The 24929-nt window shown below is 39.4% G+C and overlaps 1 protein-coding gene across 2 annotated transcripts in view; it reads right to left on the reverse strand.

Moving 5' to 3' along the window:
* Positions 1 to 24559, reverse strand: part of RB1CC1 (RB1 inducible coiled-coil 1) — a 74854-nt gene extending 50295 nt beyond the window's left edge. For both annotated transcript variants that reach the window (XM_035317100.1, XM_035317099.1), the window contains exons 1-5: positions 24347 to 24559; positions 12148 to 12263; positions 10157 to 10284; positions 6225 to 6351; positions 5792 to 5962 (exon numbers count right to left, since the gene is read on the reverse strand). In XM_035317100.1, the coding sequence (XP_035172991.1) occupies positions 5792 to 5962; positions 6225 to 6351; positions 10157 to 10227 (369 nt within the window). In that variant the 5' untranslated portion in view covers positions 10228 to 10284; positions 12148 to 12263; positions 24347 to 24559. The remainder of the gene's footprint in view (positions 1 to 5791; positions 5963 to 6224; positions 6352 to 10156; positions 10285 to 12147; positions 12264 to 24346) is intronic.
* Positions 24560 to 24929: the final 370 nt, after the last annotated feature.

The raw sequence follows: 24929 nt of genomic DNA on the forward strand, positions 1-24929 counted from the left end.
TTCATCCGATTATAGTTATTTCAATTTAGTAAGTTGCAACCAAAATCAGTAGAAGCAACAAAGTACATTTTATCTGAAACAAGAATTAACTGATAAAGTGCTTCCCATTAAATTCAAGACTTCACCCTTGCATCCTAACATCCTAATTTAGCTCATCTAAATGGGGAAAAAATCATGGGAAGGTCCATTTCTCTTAAGTGCTTTTTTGGACTTACCTCTAAAGAACAAAAGTTCTCATGAAATGCAGGGTTCTTTCCATTCTCTACAACCCTGTGGTAAAAGGAAACAAGGCATCCAAGTCCTCTATTGCCATGTGTCTGAAATTCTGTTAAAGGACTCCTTAAAGGTTTGAGTCACCCTAAACAAAAAAAATAATCAACCTCAGGCCACCATAAAGGATCCCTGAAAGTGAAGTTATACACACCACACACTACACTAGAGGATAAACACTTCCACAAAAGGTAACCAGTATCTTGGTTACCAATATCAGAAACTAAGACCAATATCCCATTTTATACACCTCAACTGAAAACAACAGTAATGTTACTATATTAACCACCTCTCAGGATTTCAGCTTTTAAAACCTGAAGTTGGAAGTTAACTTGAGAGTGAGGGAAACTTGAGATTTCATGATAATTTCTCTTCTTTCATTATACAGGTGATTATTCCATTCGCCTTTAATATTAATCAATTTTGGTGACTGTCCTTTGGACATTTGTCCACACAGTTCATGACTTTTTACATATTCATTAAGTATTTATTTCATCAGCGTGATACAGAGCCAAGCTATTCATAGCTTAGTGACTTTTTCTTCAGTCCTGTTTTCACTAGCTCTTGGCTGAGATCCTAAAAGCAAGCTAAGAGAAGTCAAGTGACAGAATTTACCACCAAAAAGAACACTGAGAAGCTGATATAAAACACCCAGCCAATGAATCTAAGAAGGGTATGAGGTAAGTGATAATTTTCACTAGCTTTTCCAAGCCATCCAAGTATATTTTTTTTTTTTAAAAAACAATCCCGGTGAATTTTCCAAAACCTTAACCTAACAATTTTGGTCACAAAGGCCAACCTGATAATATCAGACCAATCTGATAATAAAAACTATTCTATTTTAACCCTGCCCAGCTCAAAGACATTTAAAAAATCAGACTGATCATTAATGCAAGTTAAAGAAGTCTGGACTTCTGTGGAAGAGCTAGAAGTATTTCTTGCTATTACAATATTTAGTAAAAACGGATGAATAATAGCAATTTAATCACACAATTACTACAATCATTACAAATGCTTTAAGAACGCAACATTTTAAGTAATTGTTTTCCACTGGGTCTCAAAGTAGCTTTCTATCCAAAGTGTATGTATTTAAACAGTAGTTACATAGCTTTCAGAAAGCATGATTATACATCTTCACTAGGGTTGGAAGCATTTAGAACTGAATCAAGAATGATGTAGGTACTACAACGACAGACAGGGTTTTAGGTAGCATTATGAAACAACCACGCAGTTTCTCATTGTCATCCCTATCTCTAAAAGAAAAAGTGACTGAAATTGACAGTTTGATGATGTCAGCAACAGTATTACATGAAATACGAAATATATCCACTAACCAAAAGTCCAAGTCTCCAATAACCTTCTACTGCGACTTCAGTTAAAATGAGGGAATTTCAGTTAAATCACTTAAAAATAACTAAATAAATCCTGTTCTAAAAGATAAGCTATCAGAACTTTTTTTAGCTGTAGTGTTAAAAGACCAAAAGATTAGACAAGATTCATAGAATGCAGTGTATTGCGCAACGCATTGTGTAGGGAACAGCTTGTTTTCTCCTAAGCTGATGTGTACGCAACTTTTTGCAAACACTCTGTGCACCTCATTGTCCACATTCTGCAGCTCAAGGCCAAAACTGCTGAACTGGAAGAGAAGTAGGAAAGTAGGGTAGCTGTAGAACAGCATGCTGTAACACTTAAGACACTTAAATCTCAACAGTAAATTCTTAGCCAGAGGGCAACCAGGATACTTGGACATAAAATGAAAATAGGCTTCGAAAGTTGCTCTAGCTGCTATTTAAAAGCCAGACAATAGATGAAACAAACACCGAACAAGGAAAAGATGATTAAAAAAAGTTTAAAACACTAAAACATCACCACATTTGACAAAAGCTATGGAAAGTATTTCAGTTTAATCAGTGAAAGAGCAAATTGTGGTAACAGATATAGTTTCTTTAAAGCTACCAAGTCTTTATACTGTGAATTTTATGTAATGAGATCTTCAACTTAAAAAAAACAAAAACAGAACAAAACATACACACGTTAAGGAAATCTGTTTAAGTGTTAAATTCAGGAAACGAAAAAGAAAATAATGGATATCCATTGATACAGATAGTTATAGTACAATGGGAAACCAAACAGGTGGTAATAAGCTTGACGCAGGAAGGACTTTTGGTTAGGAGGTATTAAAACCTAAAAAAATACTAAATGTAAGTTAATGAAATTAGCTCCAATCAGAAAATAAGAAAATTAACATCGGCTACTTTTACACATCTCTATACCATGTGGATAAAAAGTTACAAGAACACAAACATTAAAGTTCCTTGTTCAAGAAAAAAAACTATATTTGGAAGTGGAATTAATTTGGCTCATTCAAGTCATAGTAGCAGTTGAGCTATTCATGTGACAATGGCTCACAAACATAGGTGAGAGCAACATTTGAAAGAGAAAAATGCAGGCCATGAAAACCAAAGTCTTCCATGGATATTACTGAAAAATGTTACAGTTCTTCATATTTTCTCCCTCCCCATGATTCTAAATTACTGACCTGGAAGAAAAAAAAAAAATGAGCCATGAAGTAGCAAAGCTTACGCAGATTTCTTAAGAGACTCTTTCGTTAACAATAATTCCAACTATTATTATGCTGCTATAACTATGTTCCTGAAGAAATGCACAAAATATGACTGTTTACCCAACTCAGAATATTTGAGCTATCTGTAAGGCAGGGAAATAAAAAAGCAGGGCCTCCACTGTGAACTAAAATATAACTTTTGTTTTACCTGAACAGTAACCAAGGATATCAGAAAATTATGACAAAAAACAGAACTCTAAATCAGTGGTGGTCACCTATGGCTGCCCATCTAACAGAGGGAAGATACAAAACAAGATTTTAGGCAGGCAAAAAAAAAAAAAAATGGGGAAGAAAATACTCAGACCAAGAAAAATACTTGTTAAAGGAAAACGTAGAACTACTTGTTACTGCGAACAAGTTTTTAAAACACCATATCCAGAAAGCGAATCAGATACCTGTCAGCTTTCTCTACAGTACAAATAAAGTTCAAAATAAGGTAAGATAAAAAAATCTTTTCATACTGTTCTACAGCATAATATAACCCATAGAAAAACTGATCAAATTCACAAGTTTTCAGGAAGACTTAAAATAAGGGAAAACTAAGATGACAACAAAATCCATTACCCCCTGAAACATACATAACACTCCATACAAGAAAATAAGTTTGCCTATTACTAAATTAGAAGCAGGCCATGAGCTACAAGAGATAACCAAGAATACTTACTGTACTCCTGCACAGTAAATTTGAAGTCATCTGCTAGGCAGTTTTTACTATTTCATATACTGTCTTACTATTTCTTATAAAATCTGATTTTAAAGGTATACTATCATTGTTGCCCTTTTACCAGCAGGAAAGGGCTGAAAGAAGTGTGGCACATGGGACAATCTTTTACAAGATCAATGTGCAAGCTAAAACAACAACTCCACTTAAGTGGATGTTTAAAGACCTTTAAAATCCTAAATCCGCCCTCCTTCAACAATAATAATAGAATCCATCAAGCACAGAAAGATTTATTTACTTGGCAATCAGTTCAGGATCAATCTCAATGTAAACTCCACAGTCTTAAGCTAAATGTTATAGCTCCTGTTGTCCAATAAATGCTGTACTTCACACGGACTTTGAGAGTATTTAAGAAATATTTCTGACAGAAGACTTACCACCAGAACAAGTCAGTTAAGATATAAATAATTTAAAAGCAGAAACACTTGAATAAATTTCCTTGCCCTGTGTATTAATACAGCCTTCAGAATTGAGGGGGAAGAGAAGGTAGCACTAACAATCCTTCTCAAGTATAAGTATACATTAAAAAAGCACTCCTGGAATATAAAAACTTACTGCACAGGAATCAAATCTGTTTATCTATCAATGTATAGTAACTTCACTGGGTCAAAACAAAAATTGGGAATCCCTGTTGTGTTATTTTTTCCCTTTCAGGGATGGGGAAAACAAAGGAGAGAAAATATCAACAATTAGAAACAAGAAACTCATTAACACCACCTTTTCAAGTAAAGTTCATACATAAAAATCAGAACTCCCATTCACATAAAATCAATTAATATGTTAAGCATTTAACAGACACTAGTCTGACTTTTATAAAATCCTTTTAACACCTCAGAAAAATCAGTATTTCAGTCTCAGCTGCTGAAAAAACACTCTTCACACTCCTCAAGTAAGGAGCACAAATGAAAACCTCCTACTCCTACATGAATTCACATCTGTATCTACTCTTTTCAGTCTGACAGTCATATGATTCACAGATCCCTAATTACTCAAGGTCTTATTTACTAAGTCAGCGATAACTGTCAACAGGTGCTAGAGGGAAGAAGAGTGCTTATTGGACTTGATCCTTGCCTTAAATTAGACAGTATGTCAATGTTAGATTATTCCAGTTAACCTCCTCACTCCTGACAGGCTAAGAGGGAAAAAAAAGCAAAACAAACTGTGCTATATGCATGACTTGGCACTTTTCTCTGAATTCTGCTGTACAGTATTTAAAAAGTACATCACTTAAAATACTAAATACTCTTTTGGACTGCTTTAATGTTGTTACTGAAACTTGCAAATGATTACCAAGACAACATGCTAAAAGCATGAATTACTATTCAGTCTGTGCTAAATGCTACACAACCACTAATCCCCTCCTAACTGTTGGAAATTTAAATAATTATTAGAGACTTTTTAAAAATAATTATTAGAGACTGTATTATTTAACACATTTAGAATGTAAAATTTGAAAAGGAAAACGAGGACAGCATTTTGTAACATGAAGAAACACAGTTAGTTCAGCTACTGTGCACGTTGTCACATTCTAGAACATGCAGCCATTCATACTGCTTGCATGCTTGGTATTTTACCACCCTTGTTGCAGGGTAGCCCCCTCCTCAAAGGAATATGAAATAATCAAATTGGAATTCTAACAAGCTAAACTCTAACATTTTGGGAAAACGAAGCTTAGTTTTACATGTCTAAGCAACTGGTGAGAAATTCGTAAGAGGAAACGGGAGGCTGGAAAGGTACTTTGCAAAAAGTTACACTGCAAATTTTCTATCTGAGTTAATTCTGTTTCTGAACTAACAAACTTTTCTGTCTTCAAGTTGAGACAGACTAATGTGACTGAAAATTAGGGCAGGGAATTGAGGCACGATTGAAAAAGGCAGGGAATTGAGGCACGATTCCAAAGAAACCAAATTTCTTTCATTTTGCCAGTGCTGTAAACATATGCATTCATAAAGCCATACTACAATTTGCTTTTGAAAGCAGCTTTGAAAATGCTACAGAAGCACATTTTAGCACCTACCTTGAAAATTAGAGACAAAGGCTTCAAAAAAAAGATCATTAATAGTGTATCATTTTCACTGTCTTCTGACGAATCTACTTCAAAGTTTGCATCAAGTTACCGCTCTGACATAAAAAGGTTATTGTCCTTTTCTGCACAAGTACACTACAAATTTACTTACCACAGCAAGTTGTGTCCGTGATGCTACCGTATGAAAAACTGCAGGCATCATTAGAGACTCTTCTACTTTCAATTCCATCTCATTCTCCGCTGAAAACGTAGTTTTGGGGATAGCTGGGGGACGCTCACACAAGATCATTTCTTTGTTGAATAAGAAAATTGGGTTGGTGTCCTACACTCAAGAAGAAAGTGAAACCATACATTTAGTAAAAGTACCAACCATTCAATCACCAATTATTCCATCATATGGGTAATGTCTTAAGATCCTATTAAAATCCACGTGTATAAACTGAATAGATTTTAAAAAAAAGTTTCTCAAATGAAAGAAATTCAGCAAACATGATATAATACAGGAAGATATTTAAAAATCCTTTACTAAAATCGTTTTTTCTTCCCCCACCACAGCTTAGATGACAAATGCAGTATGCACTTACTGTTCCAGCACTGTAACTACACACTCTTCTGTCTGGTGCCATACACTCTCCTCCATTGACAACCAGTACCTGGTGCTGAATGGCAATCTTATACTTTGTTTGTATTGCATGTTTCAGATCAGCCACGCTGAAAAAAAAAATGGGGGAGAAGATGACAGTAACAACATTTGTGTGTCCAATTTCACATATTCCTGTAATATAGACAGGCAACTTGTCTGTTTCAAGGCAGGACTTGTTACGTTTGCATTCTGCACAATGAAATATCTGTAAGTTCGTAAAGGCTGTAATATGTCATATTCTGGATATCCATCTAGCAAGCTATCAGCTAAAGGAGTAGAGCCTGTCGAACACTGGCATATCATCAGCAATCTTCTTCCAGTAAGATCTGATAATGTGCTGGAATTCTAGATCAAATAAAGCATTTAGAATAACAACTGTAAAAGTCATATTATGTTCTTTGAATGTTTACTTTATGAGCATACAAATGACTTTCTGAAATTCTATAATATGACAACAAGAGTGCTCAACACTTCATTAAGCCTAATTTAAGCACATTTCCGCTTAATCAACTCTGATTGATTTACAGTACATGAAGCGCAGTATAATGCTCAACTGACAGGAAATTCAATCAATGAATATGCAACAAATGAATATACACATTGCAGACATGTTTAATGCAAAAACAGTAGACCAATAAGCCATCCCTGCTTTCATTCAGCATCCTAGCAGCTTTAACTCCAGGTGATGACATCTTCAATGACACTGCTTACTTTAACAATTCTAGACTTCATCTCAAAGACACAAACAAATTAAGAATTTGTGAATATGATACAGTAACTGACTAAAACTATAATACATAGTGGTGACAACTGTGCAAAGGCACTGAAAAGCTTCAGATTATGAACTGTATCATGCATCACTGTAAGCAGTGTAAGCATCACTGTTTTTAATATAATTAGCAGGAATCAAAACAAAGGTACTGGCTATAAGGTACTTGAAAAAATAAAGATCTGTTATCTAAAATAGCTGTGATGACAAAAGTAATTCACTACAAACACCTCAAACACAGGCTAGTACTCTAACTAGGCATGTTACAAAAAGAATTCACCTATCATCCCCATGTTCATTGAGAAAAGGGACTGTCACACATTCAAGGAGATAGGCAAAGAACCCAAGAAAAAGGTCTTGCTAAAAAGAGCAAAGTATCTACAGACATACAGAACACAGTTAAACTACTCATGGTCTAAACTGTGCAGTGCAAGGGATTGGACTTGATGATCCTTATGGGTCCCTTCCAACTCAGAATATTCTATGACTCTATGATTCCACTCAGCTGAATAGTCTTGTATTTTGTCTCATCCACCAGTTTTTCCTCAAAAAATATCAGACAGAGCAAAAAGTTGCCCCACACCAGGCTATTAGATACCCTGTCTGGCAGTTCAAATGCTGCACCTTGCCATGAGTTAGGTGATTTTGAGATCTCAATGTACTAGATGACACACAAAGGTACTGACACATCTGCAAATCACAGAATCATAGAATAACTTAGGTTGGAAAATATGCTTAAGATCATCAAGTCCAACCATCAACCTAAAACTTTCAAGTACACCACTAAACCGTGCCCCTAAGCACCACATCCACACATCTTTCAAACTCCTCCAGGGATGGTGACACTTCCCTGGCTAGCCTGTTCCAATATCTAACCACCCTCTCCTGATTTCCAATCTAAAGCTTCCCCAGCATAACCTGAGGCTATTTAACTGTGTCCTGACAGTTGTCACCTTAGAAGAGTCACATCCTGGACTGGCTGGAGAGATGGGCAGGAAGAAACCAAATGTGGTTTAATAACAGCAAGTGTAGAGTCCTGCACCTGGGAAGGAACAACCAGATGTATCAGTACAGGCTGGGGGACGACCTGCTGGAGAGGAGCTCTGAGGAAAAGGACCTTGTGGACGACAGGTTGACCATGAGCCAGCAGTGTGCCCTCGTGGCCAAGAGGGCCAGTGGGATCCTGGTGCGCATTAAAAGGAGTGTGGCCAGCAGGTCAAGGGAGGTGATCCTCCACCTCTACTCTGCCCTGGTCAGGCCTCACCTGCAGTACTGTGTCCAGTTCTGGGCTCCCCAGTACAAAAAAGACAGGGACCTCCTGGAAAGAGTCTAGTGGAGGGCCACAAAGATGATACGAGGCCTGGAGCATCTTCCCTATGAAGAAAGGCTGAGAGACCTCGGTCTGTTCAGCCTGGAGAAGAGAAGACTGAGAGGGGATCTTAACGTGTACAAATATCTGAGGGGTGGGGGACAAAAGAATGTAGCTAACCTCTTCTCAGTGGTTTGTGGGGATAGGACAAGGGGCAATGGCCACAAAATAGAACACAGGAAGTTCTGCACCGACATGCAAAAGAACTTCTCGGTGAGAGTGATGGAGCACTGGAACAGGTTGCCTAGAGAGGTTGTGGAGTCTCCTTCTCTGGAGAAACTCAAGGCCCGTCTGGACGCCTACCTGGGCAGCTTGCTCTGAGGAACCTGCTTTGGCAGGCGGGTTGGACCTGATGATCTTTCGAGGTCCCTTCCAACCCCTACAGTTCTGTGATCCTCCGTGCTGCAATCTCGTTTCAGGTAGTTGGAGAAAACAATGAGGTCTCTCCTCAGCCTCTTCTTCTCCAGACTGAACAACCTCAGTTCCCTGTCACTCCTCGTATCTTATTTTCTAGTCCCTTCACCAGCTTCATGACTCAGTAGATCCAAAATGGCTGTGGTATTTTATTTCATCCCCAGTAATATCCTCAGTTAGCTTTGCAAAACAGCATGCAAAATCATTCAATGCACACAGCGTTAGGGCTCTTCCAGCTCAGAAGTTTCAAAATCATGACTCAACAAGTGAATTTGGAAAGTTACAAACAGAAACTCAGGAGTATGAAGACAGTGGACTTCATTACAAAATCCATGTAAGTCTTTCAATCAGTATTATCTAGCACATGTAACAGCATGTACATGAACTATTTGCAACTCATTCACCACTGACAGAATATGAAGACAGCAGGTCAAGTTGGCTCTTGCTAGCTCCGAGGCACACGGGCTATGATGTTATACAAGATTTGTTGTATTAGATCAGAGTTCTAAGCAACAACATGGGTAAACACTATAATACATTTAGTATATCTAGGTCTCTCTAAAGCACCAATAAGGTTGCAAGATGCATTTAATATGCAGTGGAAAAAAAAAGTTGTAAAGTCATAGGGTTTTAACTGGTAATCTAAAACACTGCCCACATTTCAAGCAGTTCACAGTTTGGAAATTTATGTTTTATGTAGAGAATTCTGTGAGATATGTTATAGCCTTATAACGTATGACAGAACCAAGTTTTTCCCATCCTGGAACATAAAACAAAAACCTATATGCCAGTTCTTCAGCGTCGAGTCTAAAACATCACAGAACACATTTTCTTCAGGATGTGTAAATACCCCAAGTAGGAAAAAACAACCTACAGAACTTATTTTATGATACTGATAAGCAAAAATCAAAAATGCTCTTCAATAACAGATCACGGAAGATTAGAAGTAAATCTGACAGTTTTTCCAAAATGCAATCCCAAGTATAACACCAGACTGCACTAAGATCAAGTAAGTAACACCTACATCCTATGTCACTACTGCAGAAGGTAACCTCCCCACTCTTTCATGGGACCTCAAAGAAGCAAAACCACCTGCAAGCCATTGGAAATGCTAATTAAAAAAATCCTCAATTCAGTGAAATACATGAAAACCTAGTGTGTGTGTGTGTGTGGGGGGGGGGGGGGGAAACTATGCAGACATACTCAAAAAGCAATTGAATATCAACTCTGAAGAACTCATAATACAAAAAAAAAAAACATATACCACTTCTTTTATTTATTAAAAAAAATCAAACAATAAAAGATTAATTTACTTTCTTACTTTTGTACAGCAAGTTCTGTGTCAAAGGTTAGGGTAGTTCCAGTGTTGACCAGAAATACATATAGCTTCATGATGATTTCTTTAGGTCTCTGAAGTTTGTAACTTCCACTGTTAAAATCATCTAGAAACTGAAAAAAAAAAAAAGATCAAACTGTTAGTTTCACATATAAGTTATGAAAAATCAAGTAAACACTTCTGAAATAAATACTTTTAGCTATATAGTGGGTTAATACATCAGCTTTCATATTCCACAGTTCTTTTGCTGCTAGTAAACATATATGCTTCTCTTACGAGAAACATGGGCACAGGAGGCCTTCTCATATGCAGATGGGGTAGAACACATGAAAGTATGCACTGGGGAAGGACAGGAAGGAGAGGGGAAAACAACTTTCAGTTGCAGAGGCCATCATCTCAGATGATTACCTCAGTTATGAAATACATTTTAAAATCTCCATGTAGTCATTTCCAGTTATCTTTTCTACACTTTACAAATAGCAGCACGGTCTATGCTGTAAGCATTAATTCCCCAACCGACATCAAAGTTTACCGATCCCTAGGCATAATTTTTTCCTCTCATATATATAGAAACAGTATCAAACAAACAAAATTGCTGAAATTAGTTTTTAAAAACTATTAGGTAATTACAGACAGATAAAAAAAACTACAGATTTTCCTTTGTTTTCAGCACTGCTAGATCTGTAGCTAACTTCTTAGTCACTACTAGCCGCTATGGAATGATCAAAGAAACATTGGACATTTTCAGTCATGTACCCTACAAGTTTCTGGATTAATGACTATAAGCAAGCACATGTTTTTCCAGAGTACATAACAGAAGAAAAACATTTAATTGATTTGCAAGACTTTCTGAGATATAATTTGATATTCTACCCCTGAAATATTCCATACTTACAGGCCTTTTTCTCCACACTAACAGAGTAGCTGCAAAAGTACACTGTCACTGCAGTCACTAATGCGCTACTTTTTTTTTTTTTTTTTTGATGTGAAAAGAGCAATGAAAAGTTAAGCTGGGGAAGTTTTAGACTCCCCAGCTAAGTCTTATAATTATAAGTCTTATAATGACTTTTTGGATGAAATTACTTCACAGGCAGAATAAGCAGTCCTCCTTTCCCTGAAATAAGAGGAAAACGCACAAGACCTACAGCTATTTGAATTCTTTTTAAATGAGTTTGAAATTGCATTTATCTTTCTCTACACAGATAAAAAAAAATTGACAGACCACAAAGAAAAATAACAAAACCACCATTAAAGCGTGTGAGGGGTGGGAAGGTAGTTCTACCAGAACAATTCCAGAAAGTCATTAACAGCTTTGTTTCAAGAATGACTTTCTGCACACTTTTCAAGAGTGAACATGAACTAGTCAAGACATGCATTTTAACAACAAGGCTTAGAAAGAGAACTGTGTCAAATAAAAAAAGCCTTAGTAAACAATATACTCTATTAAAAAAAAAAAACAAACACTTACTAGACATACAAGAACTCCTGAATCTCAAGAACATGCTAGCAGTAATTCATGATTAAATTCTCTGGCCTAAACTATAGAATTGACCAGTCTTCACAAGCACAGAGAGACTTCATTTGGCAAAAGGTATTATTTTTGACTATGGTCCACATAAAATTAGAAATAGACATGTTAAATACAATGTTTAAAACAAGTACCACAGAGCACATAAAAGCTGCTGTTCTCCTCTTTCCCACCTAAGCAGAGTAAAATACTTGTAATATTATCTAGTTTTCACAGAAACATTACTTTGCAAGCCTGAGTGGTATTTAATAGATAATCTGTCTTGAAACCTCATTTATTCATGTACAGAAAGTGAAATTTTAATTGATACACCCCATTCTTAACACTATGGGTAACCATTTAAAGCTTCTAAAGAAAAAATAGCATCAAGATCAAAAATATTTATGACAGCATCTGTCACGCATGCATCAGTCTCAAACTTTTCAACTTCAAGCAAAGAAAGAATTACCTTCAGGCACTATACAAAGCTATCACCTTCTTCAAATACACAGGGAGAATAAATGCCTGCTTGCTTTACTTGATTTTGGCAACAGAGTAGCATGACTGTTCAAAACCAGAGAAGATCTGTAAAGAAAAGATATATAATGTAATTACTAGTACCATTAAAACATCAGGATTTTATGGTTATCGCTGTATTTAACACTGAAGCCGATGTATATGCCAATACTAGAAAGAATTATGTAGGTTGTGTTTTTTTTTTTTTTAAATTAACAGTGACATCCAGTTGTAAGTCTACACAAAGCTATTACACACCTTAGTGTAATACCGTAGTACTTTTCCCCGCAAGTTCAATTTAAAATCACTGTAACATTTTTATTTACATGGAGCTAAAGTTAGTTCACTAAAAACTTGTATTTCCATGAACTAAGTGTTTTTCAGAACTGGTGCAAAATGCTGATATGATGCTAAGCGTCAAAACACAATGCAATTGATCTAAGAAAAAAACAGAGTAAAGAGGCATTTTCCTAAACTGAAGATGTTACCAGACCCAGTTGCTCATCACTGGCATCTTTGCCAGGGGCTTCCTCTCCCAGAAATGCTGTTAAAAACACAACACTCAAAGTGAGCCAGATCAGCAAGACTGGTGTTTTAAAGCTTTCTTAGTTCATTTTTAACTGCTATCAGTTAGGTAGCACTCTGAAGGAGAAGGAGCCCTTGGCAAGGAGGCAGTGACAAGCAACAGGGCTCAGTAACCTGTTCAGTTCAACTGGTACAGCAGCAGTCAGGAAAGTGCACAATCAAACTGAAACAAACGTTATTTCTACCATGTTAATACCCTAGCAAGCTCTCTGAGAAGATGATCAGGCACATAAAGGGTGATAATCCACTACTAAAAATAGGATTGCTGAAGCCCCAAAACCATTAGAACATGTAACTTGTTTTACGCAACTCATGCCTCTACCAGTAAATTGGAAGCAAACTCTCTTCATCCTGAATTTGTAAACATTATGACCGAGGGTAAGATTACACAACTGCATTTTACATGCATGGAACAGATGGCAGTTTGTCAGGCAGTTTGTTTTTTGAGCTTTATAGTTATCTTCCTCCATTCCTGTGCACTCCCTCTTTCCTCCCATTCAAAAGGCGTATACGTCACCTGGTCAGAAGTAAAAGTGTAAAGTGTAAAAAAAGAAGTAAAAGCAATGTGCTTAAGTATCGCCACTGGGAAAAGTACTAACTGAAGCATCCTCCTTTGGCTATCAGCAGTTGCACTCAAGCAAAATAAATTTATGAATACTTGTTTTAGATTGAAGTAATGGGTGTTACCATAAATCACAAGAAAATGCTTCTACCACAAAGGACCACAGTTCTATAACCTCTATCCTTCTAATTCCTCTGAGACCATTCAGAAGTCAGAAACCAAATATTGTTTCTTCCATGCAACACTTCACCAAACAAGCTAACAATCTGAGGGTACAGAAGTATGCTCAGACAAGGAGGACAAATTTGTATGTTCACACTGTTAGGTTACTATCTGAAGAAGAAAGTAGAGTTTACCCACTCCCAAGGTTGCCACAAAATTCAGTGATTACTTCCACAAACAGAGGAGTCACAACAAGCAAGACTTTAGAAAATACATGCTTGAATGCTGAGTTTCCCTGCACGTTCCTTAAAGAATAAGGAAAGCATGCTGCAGCCCTCCCTCCAGCAGGGGCCATCACCTGAACACAGGACCAAGGCTATCCCAGGCTGCCTCTTTTCACAACACTTGAAGAAACTTAACATTGAGAGCACTCACTATTCTTGCATCTCTGGATAACACCTGCATGAGTTTGCCCAACAACGTCCAAGATTAATTAAAGGGAGATACACGTGAAATTCAGTCACAGCTGAATTTCTTCAAAAAGGTTAAATTAGGCTAACGCAAGTAAGGTCAGCTCCATACCACAAATCAGCTTTTAGGTTTGTTCCTAGAATTCAAGACTATGATTCATCAGTAATACACGTTTTTAACAAACGTGGGGTGAAAATCAGGAACCATAAAGTTTCAACAGAATATATCCATAAAAAATATATTTTATTGCTCTTCTGCTTGCATTACTGCAATAGGACATTAAGATAATTAATTTCACTATCTTTAGTGTTACACTGTTATATAGTGTTACAAGTGTTAGTTCGGCATTTTAGTATTACACTGATGAATTATTTCCAGCAACTTTAAAAGAGGTTGAAAAATTACAAAATTTGACAACTACTGAAGACAAAGCTGCTAACTATGCAATTAGAAGCTGTAACAAAATATCTTGTCCACCCAGATTTGTCATCTGAACTACATGACCCGCCTGCACCATTAGGTCAATGCTATCATAGAAATACGATCTTTCAAGTCATGGGGTGGAAGCTTGTATGATCAACAGCCAGGAATTATTAACAACATCATTTAAAAGTGCAAAAAATTTGAAAAGAGGAATTGCTGTAGTAACTGCCAGAGCAGACAGAACATAGTACAAATGAATATAAGAAGTGATTAAGATGACAAAAAGTGAAGGTAACAATAGCACAAAGCAGAAAAACCTTCAAGAAGTAACTCAGATGTGTATTTTGTTACATTAGCTAACACCAAAACCAGCCAGGAATATGTTATGCTGACAATACATTTATTTCATTGCTCTATGTTGTGTTTACATTGCAATACAATTACATCTGCTTCACTTCACAAGAATATTGCAAGCTTGTCCTATCCAGTATAAACTCTGAAACACAATTGACAACTTTTGAAGTCTGCGTTGATCAATACTTTCAATGTACGTTGCTTAGAATTTTTAAGATGTAGCTTATTTAGTTCTGATTATGCTCATTGTTTCTACATCTGTAAAAGGAAATGAATGTCTGTTTACAGACATTTCCTTTTTGTAACTACAGCACAGACATCACGGGTTTCATAGCACTCCACAAATAATCCTATGGCTACATTAACCATCCACTTCTCCCATTAAGTGCAGAATCGCTGCTCCACCATCCCACCCGGACTGTTCCACTGCTTCACAGTACAATTCTTTCCAACTTCACTAACCCAAACACTAAAATACAGCATGCAGGATAGGACAAAGTCAGCAATCAATCAATGTTTATTTTTGCTGTTTGTGTTTAAAGGGTCATCTTCAGCTTCACTTTAAATTTATCAGGTTTCCTCTACAATATTCTACTATTTCAGTTTGGGCACATTTGTGTTTTTTTTTGTTTGTTTGTTTTTTCTCCTTTGTGCATGTGTGCACTTTTTTTTTTTCATCTCATTTTCCATGCCTCCTTTATAAACTGGGTTGTTCAAGTTTTGTCTGTAATTCAAGTCATTAATACATTTGTATTTAAGCACCCAGAACTTAAACTAAATTATGCCAAAGTCATGGCTTCCCTTAAAGCCCACGGGTTCAAGAGGGAACAGCAACACACGAGCAGTATAGGGTACCTTTCTTTTAGTGGGGAAGCATTACTTCGTGTCTGCACAGTAAGTGCTGTACTCATCAGTGCTTCACCTCCAAGGTCAGAGAGGACCAAGGAGACTGAACTCCTTGCCCCCACGCTCATCTCCAGGTTGGAAGGAGTATGGGTCTAAAAACACACAGAACTAGCTTTTAAGTACCTAAGCAGGGCAGTACCCTCGTTATTCACTCAAAAGCCTGCAATTTTCCACACTGCTAATTATTAGACACTGCAATAGCTTTTTATGAACAGCATCCGTATAAGCTAGTAAAGGATAGTTCTCTTCTCTTACTGAGGCTGTGTTACAGGTAATAGATATTGCCTCCAATATGAGTCACAAATATTACCTGTGATTACAAGGGCCTGGTTTCTCATAGGAGATCAGTGTTGAATTCCTACCTGCCAAAAGGGCAATCCATCCGAGGCAAAGTCTGACAAGTCTGTCACATGCTAAAAAGACTCATGTTGTATCCCTCATTCACTGAACATCTTATTTGGAGTACATCTCTCCACACGGAGAATGAGGATGGAGATCTTCTGGGGATGAAGAACCAACTCTGGAGCACGTTATTTTATTAAGCTGTCCTTCACGTCCATGCAGCAAAAATTTAAGTTTTGCCTTTGAGCTGCTGCAATTCCTGTGATTTCACCCTGCTCTCCTCTGAGCAGGATTTCCTGTTTCACTTCAACTTAGGCAACTCTATGATAGACAACGTAGTAGACTAGCACAGAATGTTCCTTCCAATTCAATTTGCTTTCTTCTACAAATCTGTGTTCTACCTCTATTTTCTTTCCTTTTTTCTGGTGCCCTTCTCAAGAAAAAAAAAATCTCTTGATCTAGGTTTCACACCTCACTTCAGAAGTAAAGGATTTAACATCACATTTCCTAATATCAAAGAAGAGGGAACATAGAGACTAAAGCTGTATTTCAGGAAAAAAACATCATTCTTCATGCTGTAAGATCATCTCTAAAAGCAGACGTCAAGGAGCTTTCCTCATTATTGCCACCAATGCTTCTAACCAAAAAAATCTCTTAATTTTGAAAAAGACCACTGCGACCACCCAGAAAAACAGGCAGGATGACCTCACTACATTCTTCACTAGTATTTTTAGCAACACAAACAGCTTCATTTCTAAAACACAATGCAAATGCATACCCTTATCTGGGCAAGTGAAAGGAAACATGCTTTAAGAGGCACTTCAAAAAACAAATTCCAAACTTCTTCAATAAATCACAGAGTGGTTTGGGTTGGAAGGGACCTTAAAGATCACCTAGTGCCAGCCCCCCTGCCATGGGCAAGGGCAATTTCCACTAGACCAGGTTGCTCAGAGTCCCATCCAACTTGGCCTTGAACACTTCCAGGGATGGGGCACCCACAGCTTCTCTGGGCAGCCTGTGCCAGTGCCTCACCACCCTCTGAGTGAAGGACTTCTTCCCTACATCTAATCTAAATCTACCCTTGTATAGTTTAAATCCATTACCCCTTGTCCTATCAGTACACTCCCTGACAAAGAGTCCCTCCACAGTTTTCCTGTAGGCCCCCTTTAGGTATTGAAAGGCCTCTGTAAGGTCTCCCCACCACCATCTCTTCTACAGGCTGAACATCCCCAGCTCTCAGCCTTTCTCCATAGGAGAGGTGCTCCAGCCCTCTGATCATCTTCATGGCCATCCTCTGGTCTTGTTCTAATAGGTCCATGTCCTCCTTGTGCTGGGGGCCCTAGACCTGGACGCAGCACTCCAAGTGGGGCCTCACAAGGACAGAGCAGAGGGGGACAATCACCTCCCTCACCCTGCTGGCCACGCTGCTTTTGATACGACCCAGGATATGGCTGGCTGTGCTGCCTGACGAATATACAACAGGGCCTCTCCTGACCCAGAGGAAGAGAAATCCCATTGCCCACCCCTTCAAAAAGTTTTAAACCAGGCCACACCCAGTGACCAAGATGCACTTTACTCCAGGTGGAAATCCTATCTCCCACGGCCACCTTACAAGTCCTAAAAATCTCATGTTGAAGCCACAGCGTAGTAGTCTTCAAGAAAGGCTGTCAATCCCTGACATCTGCAAGGTGCCATCTGGAGCTCTATTTATACTGTGCTGAGATGTGTGTCAGGCATAGAAGCGGTTACTTAATTAAAGCGTCTCCGACAGTCCCTGCCTTGTTAGCAGCCCTCACAGCCACAGGCTGGTCAGCAAAGCAAGTCCCTTCCACTCTGAATGCAGGAAAGAAGCTGCAATTCTGCACAGGAACCAGAAAACATGCCGAGTCCCTACTTCCCAATTCACTAAAGAGGAATTTCAAAACTCAGTAATTCATAATGTAAGAGGCATTTTTACTTTTATTTTCATTGGGCATTTTGCACAATGCCAACTCTGTGCTCAGCTTTTCACAAAACAGGTGTTACACATGACCATCGTATGTACGAATAAAGGAGCAACTCAGAATTATGTGGGAGCTAATGCTGCTCTCCCTGCCAGCAGGGCAGGTGGAGCGAGACCCTCACAGCTCCCCACCACCACCAAGGTTGGAAGCGCACGAAACCAGAAGCGACTGCAGCCAGGCAGGTAAGAAAACATCGTGCCTCAAAGAGCAGCTTTGAAACTGAGGTGGCCCAAACAATGCAGCTTCTTTCAAGTTCAGACAGAACTTATACCAGGAACAGTAAGAAAAGAATAGTTCCAAGCACATTTATGAGTCAAAGAGCACATTATTAGATACTGTGTCATGATTCCATATATATGTAATTATAAAACTTCAGTTCTGAGGGTTAGCATCTATTTACACTAGTCTTTTCACTGTATTTGTGCCAAAACACAATCCACATAAAGAATCAGGCAAAAGTTCTTCTCTTCCAACAGTAAAAAAAAAAAAAAAAAAGTTTACTGGCTTTTGCAAAACCCCACATCTCTTATCTGTCAGAAAGAGAAATTTCTGTGCCTTGGTTAACAAGTAGAAGTTGGAAAACAAACCAAGGTTTTCTGACATTCTTATTGCTAGGAAACAGCCCACAGCTTGTAAAAGTGCTTTTTCTTTCTTTTTTTTTTTTTAATTGATGGAAACAGTCTTTGCACAGCTGCCTGCAACTTTTGTCTTTTATAAAGTTAACTGAAGGTTTAGTCAGCTTTAAGTGTAATTTTGCCAGACGACACATCTCCCTCCAATTATGGAGATTAATACTTTGCAAAGAATGGTGCTTTTGGGTATGTAGAGCTTCAGGTGGTTTTATTCAAGTTACTGACTGGTGGGGAGGTTTCCCTGTAATAAGCTCTTTTAAAAATAATTAGCATGTAAAATTATGCAGTGTTTGCAAACAATTCTGCAAGAAACAGACAACAAAAAATCCTTTACTTCTTACATCAAAATCAGACAAGTCAGCAGCAATGCCTTTCCTTCATCACCACTCTCCCTCTGGCTAACCAAGACCACGATCACAAACACTGATCAGCATCCCCCCTCAGCCAGTTGTCCTTCTGCTCCTCTCCCTGCACCAACTTTCAGTTGTGCAACTTTCCACAGTTAGATGCAGAAAACTGGATTACTTTGCCGTAACAAGTTAGAAACAACACTACCATAATCTTGGTAAACTCTTCAAATGATCAGCAACTTCCAAAATGTTTTCAAACTTTCTCTTCTTCATATGGATACTTAAGAACATGCAGAGTTCATATCCTCCCGATGAACACATTTCAAAAAAATCACATCTAGATTTTTGGCAAATCAGCTTACTGCTCTATTTCAACATTACATAATTACAAATCTACTTCAGGTCTCTATTAGAATCAATCTGAAATATAACAGCAATGTATCAAGAAATGAGAAGAAGTGCAGGACGGGTATGAAGAATATTATTAAACAGCTTCTTGAAGTTCAACTTTATTTTCAGCTAGCCTCTTTACCTTTCTTGGCTAAATCTTTGGCAGTTTAAAACAACTAACAAAGTGCATCAATAAATCCTTCCATGGGATATCACCAACTTATGAAACAGACAACCGCAGACAAAAAAAACAGACAACAAAACCAACCCACAACTCTTTATGTATGAAAACTGCACCCCCACCTTATTAAACTCTGATTGTGTTGTTGACAGAACAATGTGAAATTGCTTTGTTGTATCATATACCTATGAATTGAAGAAAAAGCATATTTTTTCTTTGAGTCTTCCACATAAGTAAAGGCAAAAAAATTTACACACTCCACCCCCTCTTTTTGTTCAGACTGAGATCTGAGAAGTTTCGATATTTTAATTTTGTGTTTAAAGTGTTCATTCAGTTTAATCCAAGTCTCTTCGAATTAGTAGGTAACACAAGTATCTGTACAGAGTATTTCTAATTACAATAGACAAATCATCTCGAGTTTACTAGTAAAATACTTGCAATGTAACAATAACATAAGCATAATATACTATAGAAGGGCTCCTAGTCCAGTTACACAATATAGTATTACATAACAACCTTCGTTTCATCTGAATTTAATAGAAATACACACATTGAAGGATGGAAGGAAAACTGTATCAATATAAGCACCATTTTATCAGTGTAAACTGCCTAACCTAAGCACAACTACACTAAATAAGAATCAAATATCCATGCTTTTGACACACCATCACAGCTAGTAGGCAGCAATGAACCCAAAATAAAATTTGAGATAAAACACTGACATTCACAATCCCTGAAATATCAGGAAAACACCGCCATTCAAAGGAAAAAGAATGAAAATTGCTGCAGCCATTTCTGCAACATATGCAATAGACAAAAGAGCAGATTTTACAGAACGGAGCACAAACATTCAACCACATAAAAACTGGAAATAAGTTACAAGATAAGATCAGTTACGAAACAGAATGTGAACGCAAAATTTGGGAATTTAGAAGCAGCTATCTCAAATGTTCATCGAAATCAGGTCTCAAAAGTGCCATCCTGAACAGATTTTATATTGCAGCTTTGCTAAGAGAGGCCTGATCTGTGAATTCGTGATGGAAGTCAAACTTGCCCTTTAATTACTTCTCCAGTGCTACTTTCTACCTCAAAAATACACATTGCTTTCAATCTGTTCAAACTGAAAACACCATGGTGGCCTTTCAAACATCTTCAAGAGTAGTAATGAAGACTGCTGTACCGTGTTTCTATCATATAGACACTAGTTTCAACTTATCCGTCCAAAAAAAAAAAAGAAAGGGCAATGCAAATAAAGAACACACTACTCCCACACACACTACCAAAACTTTCCCAATCACTAGAAAAAAAGAGCAGAAATAGTGTTTCAAAAATAATCCTTAGCAAGTAAGAAAAGCTATTCATAGCAATAAAAGAAAAGTTCTGAAGTCAGAGTGGCGTAACACAGCAAGACATCTGGAACCCACCTAGCCAACAAAGCAGGTTTACATTTCATTTACAATCAACAGGTAATCAATACATATTGGAGAGAAATTCATATAACACTTCAAGTCACAGAAAGCAGGCTACCACATTCTACAACAGCTGATTTTCTAGGTACACCAGCTACTAGAGATTTATATATAGCATTCTGTAATCATTTTACCTTGATGTGATAAAGGCAGCAGGCCCAGCTGCAAAATCTCTTCCCAGAAGAAAACTGACAGCATCTTGGATGCACAAAAAAGCTCCACTAGCAACTGCCGTTGCTTGAGCTCAGAACCCTGCTGGAGCAATGCAAACCCCAACTGCAAACCCCAACAACAGAAGTAAAATACACACCTGGAGCCAGACAGAAGACAAGCAAGAATTCTCCTGATACCCCAGGGTCTTCTCCTAGTCAGCCAAGAGCAACCAGCCCCACCTGAATCTCTGAACAAAAGTTTTTATATCAATAAATTTGTTTTGATATTTCTGTCAGCAACTGCCAACAATTTAGTTATTATCAATCCAGATATGTTGAAATCCCATTATCTTTAGAAAATATCAAAATATATCCCCTTCCAACCCTGCTTACAAAGGGAAACAGCTGACACATGGCTAGTGTCTTCCAACTGAACTCAAAACTGAACTAAAAGCAGATCTGCAATACGAGTTAGCCCATGGAGGAGTGACTTTCGCAATAACCACAGAATCCCAAACTAGTTCCCCGAACAAGTTACTGTTAGTGATTTCTCTATCACCATCAATCACACCGCAAGCTTTTATGACAAAAGAAATCATAAAAACCTGTACACGGAAATCATTACTCTGAAAAATCAGCTACAAAACGCACACATGAACTCTAGCAACTAGGTTAGTAATTTACATGTTATATTTTATTGTTTTTTGCTTGCTTGGTATCACTGCATTCAACCAGGCCTTGCAGCATAATACAACATTATGTAAGCCTGCATCTTGTAATCAAGCTTTGCTTCTTCACAGATTACTACTAAGGACCCCACTAACAGCTAATGCTCTGGTGCAAAGTTGGCAGGAATATTTTTTCCCTCCTTTTCAGAAACTCCTCATGCAGTATCATGGAGCTGCAGACCAACATCAGGAGCATAACTGTTCTTGAGCAGTTCACACATGCAGAAGGAGAGGCACAGCAGCCTGGGCACTGTCCAAATGACTCTGGAGCAGCTCATGAGACAGCCGGGTACACACGCTATATACTTTTCAGAGTACCCACCTTATGCAACAGTTTCCATTTTGACCCACTTCATTTTACTGTAGTATGTGAGCAAACCCAAACTTTGCAATACAAGCCTCAAGATCCTCACAGAGCAGAGCCAGTCATCCACTAAAGTTATTACTTTAAAAACAAAGGCTTAAGCATGCACTGATAACAACCAACCCCACAGGTTAACATCAGGAAAACTTTCCAACGATCCTACTCCAACTGTCACTCTCGTATCAAAAGCAGCAGGAGGACACACACCATTCCTATCCTCCCACATAAACCTACCTCCAGTTTAACCAGAATAACCGAAATTCTAAGAAATTTACAAATAGCTATGAATTTACAAATTTACAAATAGCTATGTATAGATCTACGTATTTCACTTCAAGTTTTGCAAAACTATGTATAACCTTAGGGATGTTTGGAGGTCACGGAGGGACAAACCATGTTTTAAACAGACAACACAAAAGACCTCAAAATAACCGCTGCCCTCTCCTCCAGTAGGCGCAAATCTGCTTCGTACACTTCTAATTATAAATACGGTAACATGACATGGGGAGAGAGCCAGCCCCTTGAGGAAGATCTCTCAGACACTACTAACCCAGATCTGCGCCGACCAGAAGGCCAGATCAGCAGATTACAGCACGATATATAGTGGGTTGTTTGGCTTTGTGTTGTGTTTGTTTTTTTTTTTAACCTACAAAACATGCAGCTATTTATACAAAGTGTACAATAACATACCTCCAAAGTCCAGTTACGTCTATCTTACACTAATCCATTATCCCAAAGGTTCTTGCTTCTATTTCTGGCTCCATAACTGGCACTGCTCAAGTCCCTTTCTCCATGTTCTCAGGTAAATTCTCTTCACTATTCCCAACAAAATAAAACCATTTGTAGCTCTAGATGGCATTTAGAGTAAGTACAACTCTATCCTTTGCACACTTCTATTTAAACTAAACTTAATGATTTATACATCCAATTTCTTGCTAGTATTTGCTCTTTGCTGCTAAAGGGAAAACAGCAGAGTCCCTTCTTCATGTGCTTCATCTTCTAAAAACATCCCAAAGTACTGGATATTAATTTATTTTAGGTTCACAACTTAAACACGTAAGAGCGCACGAGCTTGCTTTATTGTTACGATGTGCTTCTGGTACCTGGTACTGCTCATACAACTGCCCCAGCTGGATGAACTTCAACTCTAAGATGCATCTTTTTCCCCCTTCATTATTTTTCCCACACAGTTGAGATAACTTATACTGTGCAATCAACCAATTGATTTCAGAAGCATAGTTCTTCCAGAAAGCCTGCTACACCAGCCACTTCTCCAGTTTAAGTAGTGGTAGAAAAGAGAGCCGACCTCCTCATTCTCTCCCATAGTGAAGTACAGGGGAAACTTTAAACGTGAACGCATCGCATGGCTCACCGACAGAACGCACCACTTAATTACTTCAGGCATGAAACAGATGGTAGAGTAAAAACAACTACAGCTAAAAGAGAGCTGAACTAGCATGTCAAGGTTACTGCTCAGTACCCTGGTTTCAGGCACGAGTTGTTTTTCTTTAATCTCTAGATAAAGTACGAAAGACGGCGATGCCAGGCTCTGCTCCTGCGATTCCCCCAGCACCCAGCTTAGCAGCCCTACCTCCGCCCCGCAGCCAGACAAAACTTTGGGGTCACCGCAGAAGCAAAGCCAGCCCCGGCCAGCCCCGCAGCAAGGGTAAACCAGGGGAAGGCTGGGCGCGGGGCACGGCTCCCTGGGGAGCAGAAAGAAGCCGAGAGGGCGGCGGGTCAGCCCCGGCCAGCACGGCGTTGCCCTGCCTGCCTGCCGACGAGGGCGAGGAGGGAGGCGCAGGCCGGCTGAGTCATCCCTCGGAGCAACTTCGCTGCCAGGGCTCCGCCGCCAAGCCGCGGGCAGGGAGCGCCCCAACCCGCCCACCCGGGGGTCCCTACAACCACCACCGCCACCAGCACCACCCCGTACCCCGACTTCTCGCCTCCCAGCCCTCGCCGAGCCCCCTTGCGGCAAGGCAGGGGAACCGGGCAGCTCCCCGCCGGCCTCCCCGCGGCTCCCTTCGAGGGAGCGGGACGGCCGAGGGGCCCGCGCCCGCCTCCCCCTCAGCGCCACTCACCCCGGGGGCCGGCGGCGGCGGCCCCGCGCATCATGCGGCGGGCGGGCGGGCGGCAGCGGCGCCCCCCGGGCCCGGCAGCTGGGCGGGGGCCGCCTGCGCTCAAGGCAGGCGAGGAGCGGGCGGTGCGGGGCCGCGGGAGCCGGGGCGCAGCCGCCGCCGCTGTTTGTTATTGTCGTCAGCCGCTTCCGGAGCCGGGGAACGCCGGGAGGGGGCGGCCCCGGGGAGGAACCGGGCGGCGGAAGCGGCGGGGCTGGGCCTCGCCTCCCTTCCACTACCCGTAGCTTTGCCGTGGCCGCCGGAGTGATCTCAGCCTTCGCCCCCCCCCCCCCCCCCCCAAGGACGGCCCCGTTCAGCTCTCTCTAGGCCAAGGGGGATTCCCCTCGGCGCCTCCCCGAGTTGGCTCACGAGTTTGTTTTTTTTTTTTTTGGCATGAAGCAGCCCCTGAGCCTCCTCGGGGGCTGGCCTCTTGCTGCTGCGCTTAGAAAGCGAAAATAAACTTTGTACGCCTCGCTTTCGGGTTTCTCTTTTATTTTTGGTTTCTCTAGTGGTCTACTCACGTACAAAAGAGCAGGATAGGGGTGGC

Source organism: Oxyura jamaicensis, chromosome 2, assembly GCF_011077185.1.
Source record: "Oxyura jamaicensis isolate SHBP4307 breed ruddy duck chromosome 2, BPBGC_Ojam_1.0, whole genome shotgun sequence".
Classification (NCBI taxonomy): Eukaryota; Metazoa; Chordata; class Aves; order Anseriformes; family Anatidae; genus Oxyura; species Oxyura jamaicensis.